We start from the raw sequence: 18,967 nt of genomic DNA, 5'->3' as shown, positions 1-18,967 counted from the left end.
AAAAGGGATAAAATGGAGAGGGATAAATCTGATTATTATTTTTTTTTTGAAAAGAAAAAGGGTTAAATCCGGTTTTATCGAAGACACAGTATAACCTCCGGGTGGAGGTACAGCCTACGGATAAATCCTCTCTTAGACATTCAAATGAGCCGAAAGCAATAGCTCATATCCGTGTGGCCAGCGAGGTTCGAACCAGGGTTCACCGTATTGGGTTTATTTCCTTAAGCGTCACTGAACTACCACCCCTGGTTGGATAAATCTAATTTATATTTTTGAAAATGAGATAAATTTAGACTTTTAGATATGTGTACGGCACTTTAAATCAACATTTTTTCCAAAAAAAAATAAATAACTTAATTAGCTATTTTCAGATAGTGACCAAAATTCAAAATAAAAATAAATAAATGTTTAAGAAAAAAATAACCGAAAGAAAAAAAGAGAGCGGCCGTTTTTTTATATAAAGGAGAGAAGCCATTGGAGGTTGATACAACGTTTTGTCATCTCCTTCTTTTACTCTCTCTCTCTCAAATCTTTTCATGCGCAACCAAATAGAATCATAAACTCTTAAAGAACATAACTAAAACTTCTGATCTATAAACCAACCATAGATTCTTGGGACACTTCTTTGTTTCGACAGATTCTGATCCGTTATAGTTGTTTCAAACGACACGGTTGAAACGTTTTCTCTTATATAAAATATCATACTCCCTTTCTTTCTCCTCCTTCTCTATCTTGAAAACTAGGGCTCTTCAAGATCCTTTGTGAAGCTAAATGGGTGTTGAGAAAATGGTGTGTTTGGTTTCTCGCACTGGTCGTCAGTTTCAGAGATACAACAAAGGTCGTCGTCAAGTCGTCGGGTATGTTCATCTATACATCTCAGCTTCACATATTTTTACCGCGGGGAAAAAAGTCAATGCTACTTTAGTACTTTTGTATTTTCTGATTTTCTGAGTATGGAAAATTTCTGCAGATGTATTCCGTACAGATTCAAGCTATCAAGCGATGGAAAATTTAGTGATGAATTAGAAATTCTTGTTATTTCTTCTCAGAAAGGTCATGCCATGATGTTCCCAAAGGTATCATCATCATCTTGTATTTTCAGCCTAGATTTTTATACGTTCCCAAGCTTTGATAAACATTTTGGGGGTATTAATTGTTTTTTGTACTGTAATTAATTTTCAAAAATCAGGGTGGTTGGGAGCTTGATGAATCTGTAGAAGAAGCTGCCGCAAGAGAATCTCTTGAAGAAGCTGGAGTTCTTGGCAATATTGGGGTACTTTAAAATGAATCTTCTTTTTCTTCTGTTTTATTTGATATTCTTGTTTTGTTTCTTTTTATTAATGTTTTGTTGTTTTCTTGTGTTTTGATTTTGGCAGCATCAATTAGGAAAATGGGATTTTTTGAGCAAAAGCAGAGGAACCTACTATGAAGGACTAATGTTCCCTATGCTTGTTACAGAACAACTTGATCTTTGGCCTGAACAACATGCTAGGCAAAGAATCTGGGTAAGTAGCTAAAGCCTTTTTTTGTTTGGTTTTTCATTATATGTTTTAAATCATATAGATGAATCTTTATACTAATTCCTTTTTTAAAAAAATTCAGATGAATGTAGTTGACGCTAGAGAAGCTTGTAGAGATTGGTGGATGAAAGAAGCATTAGATGTTTTGGTTGAGAGACTCTCATCGCCAATAAATCAACCAAAGGAAAATAAGACAATTTCAATCTCTATCGAAACAATGTGCTGATGATTTGCTAAAAAAAATTCTGCTGATTGTGATGGGAGTTTGTGGACTAGTGGATCTCTGTAGATATAAATAGATGTGGTCTCCAATTAGAATTGAGAGAATGATTTGAAGAGCAGAAACAAAAAAGATGGGTAGATCTTTTAGGTTTAATTTGAAGCAATGAAAAAACATCATGTGATTTAAGAAGTCTTGTGTGTTGTGTTTATAACGTTTCTGCAAGATTTACTTAAGGGATGATGAAGGATTAGGAAGATAAACAAAGAGTGCAAGCAAGACCTGTACAATTGTGTTTCCCTCTGTTTATTTTTTATTTTCATCTCTTTGAATTTGCAATAGAGACATTTGATTTCATGATGATTTCTGTGATTGAGAATTACTGAATTATGCAAGTGGGTGATACGTGTGTCATGATATGATTGATCGCAAGAAAGAAAGTGGGAATAAATTACTCCAATATATTATATATTTCAGGAAAAATTGTAATTTTCCAAAATTATTATGAAAAAAATCCAAAAGGGTTGATGAGTCACCAACCAACATCTTTTAGGCATTAGTTTTTTTTTTACATAGGCATTAGTTTATAGAATAATAACAATATTTGTTAGATTGTTTGTTTTTACAACAAAGGTTTATTCTGCATTTTTTTGTATATTGCAATTGCAAAAGACAATATTTACAAGTCTACTGTATATCAATTTTGATACTATATTGTATCCGGTAATATTTTTTTCTGTAAATGGTTTAGTAGAACTTAATATTTGGAATAAAATTATTTTTCAGTGTTAAAAAGTGGATGAATTCTGAATAAAACTTTGGGCTTTATCATATCTATACCCAGTTTCCTTTGGCTAAACTCGTTAGTTAAAATAGCACCCATAAATTTGTTTTCAGTAAATTAAGACAAAAAGTTTTCGAATTTCTATTTCGTTTGGCAGTTTGTGGGCTCTGCTTTGAAAGAACCAAGTTTACAGTTCGAGCTCCTGTGAGTCAGTCAGCATACGCAAGCCCTGGCTCAGAAACCGAGAACCCTAGAGGATGAAGAGCTTGTTCCATCAGCGCTAATCAAGTTTAATCCGATTGAAACTGACTCTCGTCCTCACTGGTCTCTTAAATGAACTCCTGGCGATCCGCAAACCACTCTAGTGATAATTTGAGTTGCTCAAAGATTTAGCCTATCATGTATTTGTTAGAGCACATTATATCCAAAATCTTGCATCTTGTACTAGAACAATACAAAACATTTTAACTTGTGTTTATAACTCAAAACAAAATCAGAAATCCATTGATTCAGCTTTTCCCTTCTTCCTATTTTTTCTTTTCTTGCTTCCGTTTGTGTTAGTCTTCTTCTTCGGTTTCTCTTCCACCGGTGGCTGTTCACTCTGCAGGTGCTGAAATATCGAACCAATTGGATCGGCTTGAAAAGCTGGATGGTCTAGAACCTTATTCAACCTTTCCCCTTCCGTCAATCTACACAGACAATATATACACAACCCCTTTCAGATACAAATCACAACAAAGGAAAGTTAAACCATAGATGAAAATGTAGAGACATACACGAGCTCTTGTCGCCTTTTGCAGTTCATCTTCAAGTCAGGTGCAGGCTGAGCTGACTTCTGCGAAGCATTAACCTCAGGAAGAAACTCCGAGAGGGTGGAGAGATCATACGCCTTTAGTTTCTTTTGACGCCTACGATTTTTCTTCTTCTGATCAATACATATAAAAAAAAGGTTCAAAATTTTCAAACTTCACACTCAGACTACAGTACAGCAACATTCTTAACGATCTATACATTCAGACACAGGTTGCAGGGTAGCAACGTTCTTAACGATCTAAACACTTAGACTCAGATTGCCGTAACAACACCAAGAACTAAACATTCTGACACATGTTGTAATATAGCAACATTCTTAAGAGTCTAAACATTTAGACTCACAGTTGTGCAACAACACCAAGAAGTAAACATTTAGACACAGATTGCGTAACAAAACCAAGGACTAATGATTCAGACGCTGATTGCAGTATAGCAACATTCTTAAGGATCTAACAGAGTTTGCTACCTTCTGCAATAGGATAAACAAAGAAGATTTTTGCAGACAAGATTATCGAAAAGGGTTTTGTTCATGTGTTGTTTACCTTACCAATCTCCTTTTGAACAGACAAGGAAGCAAGTGTGTCTTTAACCTCTGCGTTAACAAACAAAAGTCTTTAGATAGTTTTATCTTTACAAGACATAAACACGCATCGCAATCAAGGCTTACTTGTGTAAAACTGAAGCTTCTTCTCGAACTTCTTGTCAGATTTAGAACCTGTTTCCGATCTGAAAGTCAGAAACTTAGCATTAGTAAATCAAATCCAGGAACCAAACAATCTGAGCACAGATGATGAAGAGACGAAAAGCCAAACCCTTTGCTCGGTTTGCCCATCTTGAAAGATCCACAGAGTGTCTTGGCTCCTCAACGACTTCGAGCTCCGGTTTAATGGCGAAAGCTGATTGAATAAGTTTTAGGGTTTTAGATGAACAGAGGGAGTGGATTTTTCTCAATACATATAAGTTCGGATCTTATGACCCGACCCGGAGAGTTAAAATTTATCGTAACCAAGAACACTGGGCCTACCCAGACTTTATCTTCAGGCCCATTATGATCCCAAAGGGAAAATCACAATCACAATCTTAATTATTAGTTTTTTTTTTTGTCATCAATCTTAGTTATTAGTTAATAATAATATTCCATTTATCAATGTATCATACACTGTACATTTATCAATTGTATGTTTTCTCAAATGGCTAAATGATAAATCTAATTAATAATATAAGAAAACATATACTCGCTGAGCTTCAGCTATGTTACAAGTTACAAGAATGGTTTTCTACTTTTGCAAACCAGTGACCACCCTTAATATAGAGAGGTCCGACTATCTCTGCAATCGGCACACGGTGGTTTCAAATTTGTAAAGGACAACTCCGAAAAAAACTCTGCCGGGCTGGGCTGATGCATTTTTTTTTCTTGACGATGTATTCAAGTTGAAATCTAGAAATACGAACCTTATAAAGACCCGAAATGGCAAGAAGAAAGTAACAAAAAAGAAAATGAGCAACAAAAGATTCACAAAGCAACAAAAAAAAAAAATCCAGCCTGTAAAAGATTTAGGAATCTGTCATATATTAAAAAGGAAACAAATTGTTTGTATGAAAAAAATAAACAGAAACATTACTTGTAGAGTACAAAATTAAAAGAACCAATGATTCGAAATAAAATAAAAAATTGCATAGATGACCGTTGAACCGAATCAATTGTGATTTACTGTCACTACAGCAGAAGCCATGAATAATTAAAACACTGCCAATAAATACAATACAATTTATTCTTTTATCATAAGGAAAAAAGAATCCTATAACATTTATTCTATTTTTGTCGACCTAGAACAACATTTATTCAAAAGATGATTTACCAAAGATATTTTAGACGAAAATAAATTAGCAAAAGCATTTTTCTCCACCAAAAATAAATAATTATTATGTGGTACGATACATCTTTTTCAGAAACCCAGCTTTAGCCTTTAGGCTTCAGTTTTTTTTTTTTTTTTGTTCACCTACAGGATTCAGTTATATATATAAATCTTTTGAAGCGAACTTGTTCTTTCTCTCTCTTTTTTTTTGCATATCTATTTTTTATATATATTTATTTGTCTTGGTTGGATTTTGTTCTCGTGGGCTACTACTTGAGAGAACCTCGAGACTTGTCTTGTCTTTATACTTCAGAAGCAAATCAAAGCATCTCCAAGATTTGTAAACTCCACCCATGGCTGCCCTTCTTCTCCTTTTCCTTTTCCTATTTGCAAGCTCTGCTCTCTCCCAAGGTATATATTTCTGAAACTTATTTCACATGAATCTTTAAATCAACTAAAACCTAATTGTCTAGTAAAAAAAAATGGAATCTTTATGTTTTGTCTGTTTCTTTGTGTGTTCTTTCGCTGGAGAAGAGATCTCTCTGTAATACACTGTTTTTTTTAATATGCTTTACTAAGTAGCAAATGTGTTCTTCGTTGTGCTTACTTAATGCAAATCTTGGTTAATAATACATAGAAATATCTGATATTTTCAGGGAATTTCTTTTTATATGGTCGATTCTAGATTCTGGGCATTTATTTTCATTTCATCTTTAACTTGCAAAGAGAAAGAAAAAAGATTTACTTAATATTCTTAGTTCTTTAACTTTGACAAGCTTCCATCTTTTTAATGAGAATGAGAATCTCAAGATATTGCATCCCAGCTCATATGCTTCCAGTGCTCTCTTCTGAGAAATTACAACTTGACCAAACCGCCCTCGGAGCCTGTTGAACTATAGTCTTACTTCCAAGGGCATTATCGTCTGTAGTGTTTGCACATTCTTGGAAACTTTATGACTTTTTTGCGTTGAGCATTTGATTTTCTAAACGTTTTATTGAGAAATGGACCGACCAATTGGCTGATTTTCTTGCGAATTGTACTGATACATGAATTCACAAATACTATATGCTAATATTTTCGTTTTTAAAATATCTATTTTCAGATTCTTTAGTCGGTGTTAACATCGGAACAGAAGTCACAGACATGCCAAGTCCAACACAAGTAGTAACACTACTCAAATCACAGAACATCAACCGCGTCCGTCTCTACGACGCAGACCGCTCAATGCTCCTTGCCTTCGCCCACACAGGCATCCAACTCATCATCTCGGTCCCTAACGACCAGCTCCTCGGCATCAGCCAGTCAAACGCGACCGCAGCCAACTGGGTCACCAGAAACGTGGCCGCTTATTACCCCGCGACCAACATCACAGCAATAGCCGTCGGATCAGAAGTCCTAACCTCCTTACCCAACGCAGCTCCCGTCCTCGTCTCCGCCCTCAAGTACATCCAAGCCGCTCTCGTCACGGCCAATCTCGACCGTCAGATCAAAGTCTCAACTCCGCACGCTTCCACCATTATTCTTGATTCTTTCCCTCCTTCTCAGGCCTTCTTCAACAAGACTTGGGATCCGGTGATCGTCCCTCTCCTCGAGTTCCTCCAGTCCACAGGGTCCCCACTGATGCTTAACGTCTATCCTTACTTCGACTACGTGCTGTCTAACGGCGTTATACCGTTAGACTACGCGCTGTTCCAGCCTCTCCAAGCCAATAAAGAAGCTGTAGACGCCAACACGTTACTACACTACACAAACGTGTTTGATGCTATTGTAGACGCGGCTTACTTCGCTATGTCTTACCTCAACTTCACCAACATCCCCATAGTGGTTACTGAGTCTGGCTGGCCGTCGAAAGGAGACGGTCAGGAGCACGACGCGACGGTAGAGAATGCGAACACTTACAATAGCAACTTGATCCAGCACGTGATCAACAAGACCGGGACGCCGAAACACCCCGGGACCGCGGTAGCTACCTACATCTACGAGCTTTACAACGAGGACACGAGGCCCGGACCATTGTCTGAGAAGAACTGGGGGCTGTTTCACACGAACGGGACGCCGGTTTACACGCTGCGTTTGGCTGGTGCGGGGGCCATTCTGGCGAATGATACTACGAACCAGACGTTTTGTGTAGCCAAGGAGAAGGTTGATAAGAAGATGCTTCAGGCGGCTCTGGACTGGGCTTGTGGGCCTGGGAAGGTTGATTGTTCGGACTTGATGCAGGGCGAGGCGTGTTATGAGCCTGACGATGTGGTTGCGCATTCTAGTTACGCGTTTAATGCTTATTACCAGAAGATGGGGAAGGCTTCGGGTAGTTGTGACTTTAAAGGAGTTGCTACGGTTACAACTACTGATCCAAGTAATGTCAAAACCTCTCTCACCTCTTTGCAAAATAGATTAAATGTTTCTGAAACATTGTATTGATTCTCTCTATGCAGGTAGAGGAACGTGTGTGTTCCCTGGAAGGTAACTAACTTTCTTTCTTCTTCTTCTTAACAAATAGATTAGTATTGGAGCCTCACCAGTTTTGTATGAACGTTTTGTAGTGCTAAAAGCAATCGGACACTTGGACACAACACAACGGCGTTGGCTCCTTCAGCGAACTCCACAACCTCTGGCTGCTTCCTACACCCTCAAGCTTCTTTTGTTAACTTAACATTCCTCTCGCTTTTACTGCTTATTGCCTTAGTATTCTTGTAGAAAACTCGGAGAAGAAGAACAACTCCTCCTAGTTCTTGTTTGTTAATTTTAACTTCTTTCTTGCAACGCTTGAGACAAAAGAGCTCATTGGTTCTGTTCTCTCTCCATGTCTAGTTTTGTCTACCCAGTTTTGTTCATCATTCTCCTTTAAGAGGAGTTCGCTTAAGGGTAGCCTGTAGGTTCGGCTACGGGATCATGGATGGTTGTAACTAATCTCTGTGTTGAAAGCTTGATTCTTTTTTTTTTTTTTCTACCCAATGAATGCCTCATAATATTTCATACTCCAATGTTTTCATACAAAACATGAACAAAGATTGTATGTAGTAACAAGCATGGCTTTAAAAACAAGTCTTTTTTTCTAGATTTGATAGTCGAAAGCGTCATATGGGTTTGTACCTGCCCTGTAGTGACAAGCTTCGCATTCAAACATGGGCTGAGCCGAAGGATCATTGGTTGCAATATCATGTCGCAGACTGCTGTGACTTGTGCAATAGGGTTTATTGCAGAACCTGCACTTTGGAAGCACAAGCCAGCATTCGAGACACAGACTGTCGCCACCGCAGGCTGCCTCTTGAATCTCAGTGTCTGATCCGAGGCACAATGAACACTCCATGCATCTAGAGACGCAGAACCAGCATCCCCTGCACTTTCGTTCTTGCCTTCTCCCACGGTTCTTCAAACCAAGAAACACACAATGTGAAACTCCAATTATATCTAATCTTATACAAATATTCAGTTTACTTACACAAGACGCTCTTGAGCAGGACGGAATCATCATGACTTGGTTGCATTTGGGACAAACCTCGACATCTATGGCTCCCTCGTGAGGAAGGCAAGTGGAGAGTGCTGAGAGATGGTCTTTAGTGAAGCGGTGTACGCCGTTGATGTGAAGTGTCTCCACGTTTGCCAAGCTTTCAACACATCCAATGATTCCTTCTGGAGTCAGTTCAGTGCATCCGGGCACAATTATCTTTGAAAACAGAGTTCATTCAGACACACAGACGGATCATTTCTTCAGACAAAACAGCAAAAGTAAAACTCTTTGTCGGGAACTAATTGATTCAATCAAATTACCTTTCTGATGAGAGGATTTGCGTCAACCACGCGTCTGAGCCCCTTGTCGGTGATCCTAAGACACTGTCGGAGGATCAGAGTGTTTAATTTTCCGGAGGATTTGGAAGTGATCTCCCATAGAATATCATCGGTTAGACGAGAACTCAGGGGTGGTTCAACAACGATCTTTGTCCACAAAGCTGTTTCGTCTCTGATCGCGTCTCTTAAGGAGCGTGAAACGCCGGTCATGGAGAGAAGCTCGAAGAGTGAGTGGAGATATGGAAGAACAATTAGTAAAACCTCGTCAGCTGATCTTGATGATGGCCATTGTTCTTCTTCTTCTTCTTCTTTCTCCTCCGTCCTCATGTTTATCAGCGGTTATCTGTTTCTTAATTTCTCTCTATTTTCCTTATCTTGTAAGCGATTAATCATTACAAAAGACAGAAACAAAAGGTTCAAATCAATTTGCTCGCTCAGAGCTTTTTGGGCTGTTTTCTGAGCCCAAAATCTATTGTGAATTAGAATAGACTGGGCCTAAAGCTCGTATAAGTGATACTGATTAGTCGCAACAACTATCGCTAATGATTGTATTGTTGTTAAACAATGCATTTGGTACTCAGTTCGATTCGGATAAAGTATTTTAGTTTTTAATATTTGTTTAGATATTTAGAACCATTCATGTATTTACAAGATTTGGTTTGATTATGGTTTAGTTATTTTAGTTTTGAATTCGGTTCGAATAGCAAATTAGAAAACCGGCTACCATTTTTAAAAAAAATTTGGGTCCAATTCGCTTCCGTGTCAATTTTGGTTTTTCGAATAATGTCGGATAAGATGGATCAGAACATTGGATAACTCAAATTGTTCGGATAAAAATATCAAATACTTTAGATAATTTTAAATATTTCAAATATAAATATTTGGATAAATCAGTTTAAAAATATTGTTTTTAGAATATTTGGTTATATAAAAGATAAATGTAATTATATTTTTAAGAATTTAATATATATTTTAAAATATTGGATACTCATTTAGTTTTTAATTCGTCATTATGATATTTATTTCAGTTCTGAATATATGTGTAGACCTACAGAGAACGGTAACAATGAGAAATATTTTATTGATTGTTTTGTTGTTGCCAACAACACTAAGAGTTAGAAATTACATTCCTTTGGCTTACAGCTTTAAAGCGAGTAGAGTATAAAAGTTCAACACTACATATTACAGTGTTTAATTTTTTTTGAGTTAGTCACATTTTGTCAAAAATGTCGAATACAAGGAAAAATGTTAAAATGACATTATTTATGAAAAATATGTTTTTCCACAAATGTTTGAATATCATAAAGTGATTGTCTTAGATGGATAATGCAATTTATAACTTACAATCCACGCCAATAAGATCGTTACAAAACGTTAAATACATGCAACGTGAGGTAATAACTCTTTTTTTTTAAGGTAATAACTTGTATTGCTTTGTCGATGCATATTAGAATCAAAGTCAACATCTTATTGGTATAGGATGATCATTTCATGCAAAACAATCCAACCACATTTAGTGCCGGTTCTAAACTAATATTTTTACATTGTCACAACTTTTATATTGCTAAATTTTATAGAGAGTATACATTTTTGGTGTTACAAAATAAATTATATAAAAAATTTAGGGACCACTTGTCCTATCTGCTATCAAACAAGGCCCGCCACATTGTTAAGGAGCATGAGTTAAGAACTAATTTACATTGTTCTGGTTCATAGCCTAAGGAGACTATATACCTAAGGAACATGACTCCAAAGTGAAAAAAAAAAATTATTAAAGGCATCTCTTCACTGCAAATCTACAACATGCCTAAAGTTCAATATTTGTCCTATCTGCTATCAAACAAGGCCCGCCACATTGTTAAGGAGCATGAGTTAAGAACTAATTTACATTGTTCTGGTTCATAGCCTAAGGAGACTATATACCTAAGGAACATGACTCCAAAGTGAAATTTTTTTTTTTATTAAAGGCATCTCTTCACTGCAAGTCTACAACATGCCTAAACTTCAATGAAAGCTGAAGCCATAGACATTCACGGATGTCCATCATCACTATTGGAAACATCATTTTCTCGCCCCCTTCAGTAAAGACATCATCAGCTTAGTTTAGTCTAAGTACAAGTTTAAGTTTTCTTGGTGTAAAGAATTGCTATTAGTGTATGATGTTTCAGCGAACGACGGTTATGGTAGACTTTCGTCCTTATAGTGTCATCTATAAAAGTTTATCAGATTTGTTTAAGTCATTATGAGAATTATGAAGAAGGTGAAGAGTATTGAGAGAGAAAGTGAATCGTATAAGACTAAAGAGAAGAGGAACTCGTTTCCTTAATTCATTTTGTTCCTGGTTATGTCTTTAATATAGACTACAAGTTGCCATACTAAGACAAACAAGAAACTATAAACAATAGAGACAAATAAGACAAGTTGAGCTTGGGCAGGTGAGGTGATAGTGACCTCTCGCCAATCTCTCTCTTCCTTATCCTCACATGTGATCTTGCTTTGTTCCTTAGCTTCCAACGGTCACCTTCTTTATATTAAACAACTCCAGGGACTTAGGATGCTCTTACACGTGATCTCTACTTCTTGTTTATACTCTGAATGTCTTCATGTCAACACTCCCCCTCAAGCTTGACAGTGGTGAGTGTCAAGCTTGGAAAGACATGAAGTATTCCCTCATTAAAAACTTTACTTGGAAAAAAACCACTTGGGATAAAAACCAAGCAAAGGAAAAAGAGTAGAACACTCCATGGTGAGGGGATCATTGACATAGAATGTTTATGAGTCCAAGCCTTGGAAGAATGGACTCACAAACTTTGCTGTTGGCTGCCTTGGTGAAGATGTCAGCCAGCTGATCCTCACTTTTTGTGTAACATGGGAGGATCACTTGTTGCTCTACTGCTTGTCTCACCTTGTGGCAGTCTACTTCTATGTGCTTTGTTCTCTCATGGAAGACTGAGTTGGATGAAATGTGTATTGCGGCTTGGTTGTCACAATGCATGGTCATTGGAGTAGTGATTTCAATCCCCAAGTCGCCTGGAAGCCCTTTAATCCAGATAAGCTCACTAGTTAACTTCCTCATTGATATGTATTCTGCTTCAGCACTTGAGCAAGACACTATCTTCTGTTTCTTACTCTTCCAAGTGACCAAATTTCCTCCTATGAATGTACAATAGCCAGTGGTTGACCTTTTGTCCACTCTGTCCCCTGCCCAATCCGCATCACAATATCCAATCACCTCAGTGTTTTTGTTGCAAGCCATCCACACACCTTGACCCGGAGCCTCTCTCAAGTATCTTAGGATTCTTTCCACCATGTTCCAATGATGAACCTTGGGAGTTTGCATGTGCTGGCTTACTTGATTAACTGCAAAGCACACATCTGGCCGAGTAATGGTGAGATATATCAGCTTCCCAACCATCCTCCTATACCGCTTGACATCCTCAAATGGAGTGTCATCATACTCCCCCTCTCGCAATACTTTGTAGCCTTCCTCTAGTGGTGTCTTGGCCAGTCTTCCTCCAAGGTCTCCTACCTCTTTTAGAATGTCCAAGGTGTACTTTCTTTGGGACAGAAACAATCCTTCCTTTGATCTGCACATCTCAATGCCGAGAAAGTACTTCAGCTCTCCTAGATCCTTGATGTCAAATGCAGTCTTGAGGAATGTCTTGGTTGAGTTGATTCCCTCCTTGTTACTACCAGTGATGATGATATCATCCACATAGACTAGGATTACCATAATCCCTTGCTTGCTGGTGAGAGTGAAGAGTGTATGATCAGCTTGAGACTTCACAAAGCCTCTTCCATTCAGTGTAGTACTTAGCTTGTGGTACCAGGCTCTTGGTGATTGCTTCAAGCCATAGATAGCCTTCTTGAGTCTAAGAACATTCCCTGGTTTCACCATCTCTTCCATTCCGGGAGGTGGCCTCATGTATACTTCATCTTCTAGTTCACCTTGCAAGAAAGCATTCTTCACATCCATTTGCCAAAGATCCCACTCTAGGTTCACTGCTAATGAGAGAACTATCCGGATTGTATGAAGCTTGGCCACTGGTGCAAAGGTGTCTAGATAGCCTTCTCCATACACTTGTGTGTATCCTCTTGCCACCAGCCTGGTCTTCTTTCTTTCTGGTTTCCCATTTGCAAGATACTTGATGGTGTGTATGAGTCTACTGGTCACAGCTTTCTTCCCTCTTGGAAGCTCTGTCTCATACCAGGTGTTGTTTCTTTCCATAGCTCCCATTTCATCATTCACTGATTCCCTCCATTCATCATTGTTCATAGCTTCTACATATGTTCTTGGTATCCATTCCTGATCCAATGAACCCACAAAGGCTTGATGTTCTTCTGGATAGTAAGCTAGGGAGCACACGGCCCTGGGTGGATGGGCTACTGCCTCTGCGTTGAAGTATACTCTAGTGTTGGGTTTCCTCTGTCTTGTGCTTCTCCTAAGCTGCTGCACCTCTTGTACATCTTCTTGTCCACTTGATTCGGCTCCTTCAGAGTTCACATTAGTGGTTTGGTCAGCCTCTTGCTGCATCTGCTCATCCGGATCATGAACATTAGGATCATTTCTCTCAGCCTCATGATCATTGTTGTTCCCCCCTTCAGGATCAGGATGAGGATATGTTGTAGAATCCTGTGGAGCTCTCACTGTCTCCGGAACAGCTCCAGTCTCTTGATTGCCAGCAGATGGAAACAAACTGATTCCAAAGTTCTGCATAAGCCGCCTTAGTGTGTTTGCTCTGTCCGAGGAAGGTTGAGAGAGATCCTTGAGCTCATCCCAACTTTTCTTCTCAAAGTATCCTCTGGATTCCACAAACTTTACATCTCTGGAGACTAAGACCCTCCTGGCCTCTGGAACATAGCATTTGTACCCCTTTTGGGTAGTGGAATAGCCAAGGAAAATTGCCTTGGTGCTCCGTGGCTCAAGCTTGTTTCTCTGTCCATCTGGCTGCAAGACATAACACAAGCAACCAAATACACGTAAATGATTAATAGAGGGTTTTCTTTTGTTCAGTACCTCATATGGTGTGAGATCACCAAGGATTCTGTTTGGGGTGCGGTTGATCAGATAACATGCTGTCATGACTGCATCACTCCAGAACTGCTTAGGAACATTGGTCTGAAACATCATGGATCTGGCCACGCCCATAAGGTGTCGGTTTTTCCTCTCAGCCACCCCATTCTGTTGGGGTGTATATGGACAGCTCGTTTGATGAAGTATTCCATGCTTGGCTAGGTGATTTTTGAAAGCATGACTTGTGTATTCCCCCCCATTGTCTGACCTGAACACTTGATCTTAACATTGAATTGATTAGTTATGTAAGTTTGGAAGTTAATGAAAGCATCTAGCACTCTATCTTTAGTTGGAATCATAGCCAGCCAAGTATATTTTGATTTCTGATCTATAAATGTGACAAAATACTTATGATTCTCCCTAGATATGCATGGTGCAGTCCAAACATCAGAGTGTATAAGATCAAAGCAATTTTCATAGATTGTAGATGACTTAGGGAAAACTGTCTTGCAATGTTTACCAAGGATACAAGCTTCACAGCCATCATTTTTAAAAGAAATATCAGGTAACAACAAGTTCAGTGCACGGGAATGAGGATGGCCTAGCCTAGCATGCCACAATACATCATGATCTAAAACAGGAATTGAACTAAAAGCTGAAGATAAATAAGAAGGAGTCTTGGCGTCTTTAAGAAGGTAGAGATCTCCCTTTGTCACACCTTTGCCAATCAACTTAAGAGTCTCAATATCCTGAAACACAACTTCATTAGGACTAAATATGACATTACAATTTAGATCAGTAGTAGCCCTTTTCACAGATAGAAGGTTAGAGGCAAAAGTAGGCATGTAGAAAGCTTTAGAGTCTTTATCAAACAGTTTCAGTGTTCCTACTTCCTTAATTGGAATTTTATCACCATTAGCTATCATCACATTGCCTATCATAGGTTCTATGTTACTAATCAAGTTAACATCACTTATCATATGGTGAGAGGCACCTGAGTCTATAACTAAAGGCTTAACTCTCTCAGTTTGGTGAGCTACTTGATAAGACGTAAAGAGACCTCTAGGCGTGTGATAAGTAGCATTAAGAGAAGTTCCAAGGGTGTTACCGGACTCCTTAAGAGCTTTGATGAGAGCCTCAATGTCAGACTTCTTGATGGTGTCATCATGGCCATGCTTCTTCTCCTCAACAGCTTGAGAGCGGTTGGATGTCTCTCCAATGTCACCTGAGTAGTTGGCCCTTCCTTCAGTTCTGAATTTGGCCGGTTTGAGATGGGGTTGAAGGATCCAACACCTGTCCTTCCCATGACCCTTCTTCTTGCAGTGGTCACACACCCACACCTTCTTATCCTCCGGCTTGTAGTATCCTTTGTTGGCTACTCCGGCAGGTTTGTTCTCGGCTCCTTCAGCTTGATTGGCCATCACCATCTCTCCCTTTTTCTTAAATAGACCTACTGAGCCGTGCTCCTTTTGAATCTCAGCACACACTTCATCCAGGGAGGGAAGCTCCTTGTTCCTCAGTATGTGCCTGATTAGGTCATCATACCCCGGGTTAAGGGTAAGTAGTAAGGCAAAGACCTTATCTTGCTCTCTCCTCTCATGGAGAACATCTGGGTCGACAGTGGCTGGCCTGAGCATCTCTAGCTCAGCCCATAGGGACCGGAACTTCCCAAAGTGAGCATCAAAGTCTGTGTCCTCTTGACTGAGGGAGTTGATGGCTCCTTTCACTTCATACACCTTGCTTATGTTGGATTTATTGGCATACACCTTCTTAAGAGTATCCCACAACTCTTTGGAAGTCTCACAAAAGGCATAAGCCTCTTGGAGAGAAGGGGCGAGGCTATTCTGGATGATAGACAGCACCATGAGGTCCTCCTGACCTTTCTTCTTCTCCCCAGCATCCGCAATCACCACCTCTTTGCCATCATCTCCTAGGACAGTCTTCTTGGTGGGGCGGCCTTCTTCAACAATATCCCAAAGACCTCTGTCTCCGAGAGCTGTTTTGGCAAGTCTTGCCCATGTCAGGTAGTTAGGACCCTTGAGTGTGACTGGTATCATCACCATCTTTGTGTTCTCAAAGGTATCCATCATGAGAGAAAGAAAAGAAAAGGTTTCGGATGGTCTTTACTATTTTTGGCAAAATCTGGAAACAAAGAATCAAGAACAAGATGAACTTTGCCAAAAATAGAATTAGAACTCAGAGAATTTGCGGAAGAAAGAAAAAGTTTTAGGCCTCAAGAACAAGGTGGCTCTGATACCATAAAAGTTTATCAGATTTGTTTAAGTCATTATGAGAATTATGAAGAAGGTGAAGAGTATTGAGAGAGAAAGTGAATCGTATAAGACTAAAGAGAAGAGGAACTCGTTTCCTTAATTCATTTTGTTCCTGGTTACGTCTTTAATATAGACTACAAGTTGCCATACTAAGACAAACAAGAAACTATAAACAATAGAGACAAATAAGACAAGTTGAGCTTGGGCATGTGAGGTGATAGTGACCTCTCGCCAATCTCTCTCTTCCTTATCCTCACATGTGATCTTGCTTTGTTCCTTAGCTTCCAACGGTCACCTTCTTTATATTAAACAACTCCAGAGACTTAGGATGCTCTTACACGTGATCTCTACTTCTTGTTTATACTCTGAATGTCTTTATGTCAACAATCTAAACAATGTAAACTGTGTGCTCTTGTTTTATTTTTGTAATGTTAATTACACAATTTCCTTTTTCATCATAAGATATCGTTGACGAGAAACAAAATCGAAAAGGTTGTAAAATCAATTTAGTACATCAATGGTTATACTTTCGACCATATTTTTCTTGCTGAAACATAAAGAAAATATTTTTTTCAGCCATAAAAAGGATTTGTTATGGAGATGATTTTTTTTGATAAGAACACAAATCCTGGAGACTTAGATTAGAATTAATGGTGATATACTAATAACATTAACAACTGGGTTTCAAATAACTGTCTTCGTAGTATTGTAGACAGCAACATATCCATGAAAGAAAGAAAAGTCATCGAAGATTACTTCAAAATTCAAAATCCTTGCATGATAATTTTGTTTTTCAAGAACAAATCACGCCTTTAAACAATAATCATTATGCTGCCACAATTCACGGCGTTCGAACACTAATTGGATATGATTGGTGGTTATTTATCCTTTTGACATTTTTCATTTTGGTGGTTATAACTGGTATGCTTCCAATGGTAAAAGCAGTTCAAGCATGATAGATCAAACAGATCATGCAGATCAAGCAGGACAAGTGCAGATCAAGCAGGACAAGTGCAGACCAAGCGAATTATGCAGGAGAAAACCATATCAAATAATTTATTGTAACTTATGAATGACAAAATCAGTTCAAAACTATAGATCATATATTAAAACAATAAAAATGACACTTAGATATCTAAACAAATATCTTAGATGTTATAGGATCGGCCGAAATGCCTGTAAATGTTTTATAAGATACTTATACTTCTTTTATTTTCTTATTTATAAAAATTAAATATTATATGACAAAAAATAATAAGTAGAGAATGATAATTTTTTATTTTTAAAGTTGTAAATAAAATAAAATAAAAATATTGTATTCATATAAGTAGATAAATATATTTTAAAGTTATGTGTTGTAACAAAGTTATTTATTAACAAAAAAAAACAGATCAATACTACCAAATGTTGGCGGATGAGATATTTTCTGTTTTTTCCACAAAAAGACAAAAAATATTGAACTGGATGCAGATCTCCCGTTTGAACTGTTTTTACAAACAGAAAATGCTGAATGGTGAATGCCGTGCGGAAGAACTGCATGTGCAGGAGAACTGCACTTGTCTCACTCCTCCATTCGAACACTTATACAAACTAACTTCGAGTGTTCCCATCCAAAATCGCGAACCATCAAACTAAAATTTTATCATCAGTTTCCCATTTTAAGTATTATAAACATCATTCGTTTTTCTCAAAATAGTTTCATCGGGATTGTCAGTTAAAAAGGTCAAAGGTGGTTAGTTGATTAAAGGAAAGCTGTTGGAACAAAAGGGAACGTCATAGGAATAAGTGGTTCCCATGTGGCCTGCGTCTATATCTTTATGTACTAATTTTAATTTTCTTGTTGGGTAGATTTTGAGCCAATCTCGCCACGAATTTCTACCAAAGTTAAAGTCACTGGGAGCATCGCCTTGTGGACAGAGTTCTTGTTTCATCTCAATATTCATTAGAGTTATTGTAGTAGTGAATTTTGAGTTTTGGGTTGATCATTGTTTTTCAAGTATTTTATTGTTATAGTACTAGAGTTGTGTTGATGAACTGTGTATGCACTGTTCTCCACTCATGAATGACTAAATTGTGTTAGTAATATGATTGATATAGTTTGTGGTGCTGCTTGATGTGTCATTGAGACTTATTGTTTGTTTGTCTTTTTAATTTGTTACTTGTAGTGTTGAGATTACATAAATTATATTAAGGCTGTTGAGAGTACATGTTTGTTTCTGGATATTTTTTCTCCAATTTAGTTGTGTAAGTTGTGTGTATTAAGTAACAATTTTTTTATTCTTATTATGTTGGTTATATGTTTTTTTTTAATTTTTAAACTTGTTGCTTTTACCAGACCTTTAAAAAAAATACATGAAGACTTGTAAAAATAACTATAAAATGAGTGACAATTAGTATTTGGACCTTAATGGATTTTAAACGAATATATGTATTTCTCATAAGAATACAATAGCATTGGCCTGTTAGCATTGAGCATGTAAGCTATTTTCATAAGACAAGAGGAGTGAGCAGGTGGAGATGTTGTTGCCGCCTTTGTGTATGTTGGGATTGTCTCTTGTATCTTATGGTGTGGCTGTGTTTGTTTCTCTTTTATTTGATGGGTAATATGTAAAAAATAATCATTGTTATGTATTTATCAGATTTTGTAATTTACTCTGCTTTTTGTGTTTAGGTAATTTCACTGATATTGGTTGTCGT

The 18,967-nt window shown here is 37.8% G+C and overlaps 5 protein-coding genes across 6 annotated transcripts; 2 read left to right on the top strand and 3 right to left on the bottom strand.

The window, feature by feature from the left end:
* The first annotated feature begins 470 nt into the window (after window positions 1-470).
* On the top strand, window positions 471-2,103 carry LOC106405724 (nudix hydrolase 17, mitochondrial-like). Its single transcript, XM_013846260.3, has 5 exons — window positions 471-857; window positions 971-1,076; window positions 1,190-1,273; window positions 1,377-1,505; window positions 1,603-2,103. Exons 1-5 carry the CDS (start codon window positions 772-774, stop codon window positions 1,744-1,746), a joined length of 549 nt encoding a protein of 182 aa, XP_013701714.1. The 5' UTR covers window positions 471-771; the 3' UTR covers window positions 1,747-2,103.
* Window positions 2,104-2,901: 798 nt separating this feature from the next.
* Window positions 2,902-4,355, bottom strand: LOC106432942 (putative ribosome biogenesis protein slx9-like). 2 transcript variants are annotated; one of them, XM_013873789.3, is made up of 5 exons: window positions 4,150-4,355; window positions 4,005-4,063; window positions 3,880-3,929; window positions 3,301-3,449; window positions 2,902-3,213 (listed from the first exon to the last, which is right to left on the bottom strand). In XM_013873789.3, exons 1-5 carry the CDS (start codon window positions 4,167-4,169, stop codon window positions 3,018-3,020), a joined length of 474 nt encoding a protein of 157 aa, XP_013729243.1. In that variant the 5' UTR covers window positions 4,170-4,355; the 3' UTR covers window positions 2,902-3,017. The 2 variants fall into 2 exon arrangements, with proteins under 2 accessions (XP_013729243.1, XP_022552710.1); XM_022696989.2 differs by having other exon boundaries at window positions 3,301-3,446.
* An 858-nt stretch (window positions 4,356-5,213) lies between these two features.
* Window positions 5,214-7,996, top strand: LOC106432938 (glucan endo-1,3-beta-glucosidase 3-like). Its single transcript, XM_013846258.3, has 4 exons — window positions 5,214-5,604; window positions 6,297-7,550; window positions 7,630-7,657; window positions 7,738-7,996. Exons 1-4 carry the CDS (start codon window positions 5,547-5,549, stop codon window positions 7,889-7,891), a joined length of 1,494 nt encoding a protein of 497 aa, XP_013701712.1. The 5' UTR covers window positions 5,214-5,546; the 3' UTR covers window positions 7,892-7,996.
* Window positions 7,997-8,228: 232 nt separating this feature from the next.
* Window positions 8,229-9,422, bottom strand: LOC106432939 (F-box protein SKIP28-like). The gene is made up of 3 exons (XM_013873787.3): window positions 8,966-9,422; window positions 8,637-8,861; window positions 8,229-8,564 (listed from the first exon to the last, which is right to left on the bottom strand). Exons 1-3 carry the CDS (start codon window positions 9,308-9,310, stop codon window positions 8,250-8,252), a joined length of 885 nt encoding a protein of 294 aa, XP_013729241.1. The 5' UTR covers window positions 9,311-9,422; the 3' UTR covers window positions 8,229-8,249.
* A 5,032-nt stretch (window positions 9,423-14,454) lies between these two features.
* LOC125581973 lies at window positions 14,455-17,109 on the bottom strand. The gene is made up of 2 exons (XM_048748305.1): window positions 15,106-17,109; window positions 14,455-14,746 (listed from the first exon to the last, which is right to left on the bottom strand). Exons 1-2 carry the CDS (start codon window positions 16,085-16,087, stop codon window positions 14,739-14,741), a joined length of 990 nt encoding a protein of 329 aa, XP_048604262.1. The 5' UTR covers window positions 16,088-17,109; the 3' UTR covers window positions 14,455-14,738.
* Between the last annotated feature and the right edge of the window lie 1,858 nt (window positions 17,110-18,967).

Source organism: Brassica napus, chromosome C2 (genome assembly GCF_020379485.1).
Source record: "Brassica napus cultivar Da-Ae chromosome C2, Da-Ae, whole genome shotgun sequence".
Taxonomy (NCBI): Eukaryota; Viridiplantae; Streptophyta; class Magnoliopsida; order Brassicales; family Brassicaceae; genus Brassica; species Brassica napus.
This window is presented reverse-complemented; position numbering and strand designations above follow the sequence as displayed.

Excerpts from the sequence above, each read along its gene's own strand:
- LOC106405724 (XM_013846260.3), top strand. The coding sequence starts at position 772 with ATGGGTGTTGAGAAAATGGTGTGTTTGGTTTCTCGCACTGGTCGTCAG. Across the intron at positions 858-970 it reads GGTCGTCGTCAAGTCGTCGG|ATGTATTCCGTACAGATTCA; the intron begins GTATGTTCATCT and ends AAATTTCTGCAG. Across the intron at positions 1,506-1,602 it reads ATGCTAGGCAAAGAATCTGG|ATGAATGTAGTTGACGCTAG; the intron begins GTAAGTAGCTAA and ends AAAAAAATTCAG.
- LOC106432942 (XM_013873789.3), bottom strand. The coding sequence starts at position 4,169 with ATGGGCAAACCGAGCAAAGG. Across the intron at positions 4,064-4,149 it reads ATGGGCAAACCGAGCAAAGG|ATCGGAAACAGGTTCTAAAT; the intron begins GTTTGGCTTTTC and ends TCTGACTTTCAG. Across the intron at positions 3,214-3,300 it reads AAAAGGCGACAAGAGCTCGT|ATTGACGGAAGGGGAAAGGT; the intron begins GTATGTCTCTAC and ends TTGTCTGTGTAG.
- LOC106432938 (XM_013846258.3), top strand. The coding sequence starts at position 5,547 with ATGGCTGCCCTTCTTCTCCTTTTCCTTTTCCTATTTGCAAGCTCTGCT. Across the intron at positions 5,605-6,296 it reads AAGCTCTGCTCTCTCCCAAG|ATTCTTTAGTCGGTGTTAAC; the intron begins GTATATATTTCT and ends ATCTATTTTCAG. Across the intron at positions 7,551-7,629 it reads GGTTACAACTACTGATCCAA|GTAGAGGAACGTGTGTGTTC; the intron begins GTAATGTCAAAA and ends CTCTCTATGCAG.
- LOC106432939 (XM_013873787.3), bottom strand. The coding sequence starts at position 9,310 with ATGAGGACGGAGGAGAAAGAAGAAGAAGAAGAAGAACAATGGCCATCA. Across the intron at positions 8,862-8,965 it reads CAAATCCTCTCATCAGAAAG|ATAATTGTGCCCGGATGCAC; the intron begins GTAATTTGATTG and ends CTGTTTTCAAAG. Across the intron at positions 8,565-8,636 it reads CCTGCTCAAGAGCGTCTTGT|AACCGTGGGAGAAGGCAAGA; the intron begins GTAAGTAAACTG and ends CTTGGTTTGAAG.
- LOC125581973 (XM_048748305.1), bottom strand. The coding sequence starts at position 16,087 with ATGATGGATACCTTTGAGAACACAAAGATGGTGATGATACCAGTCACA.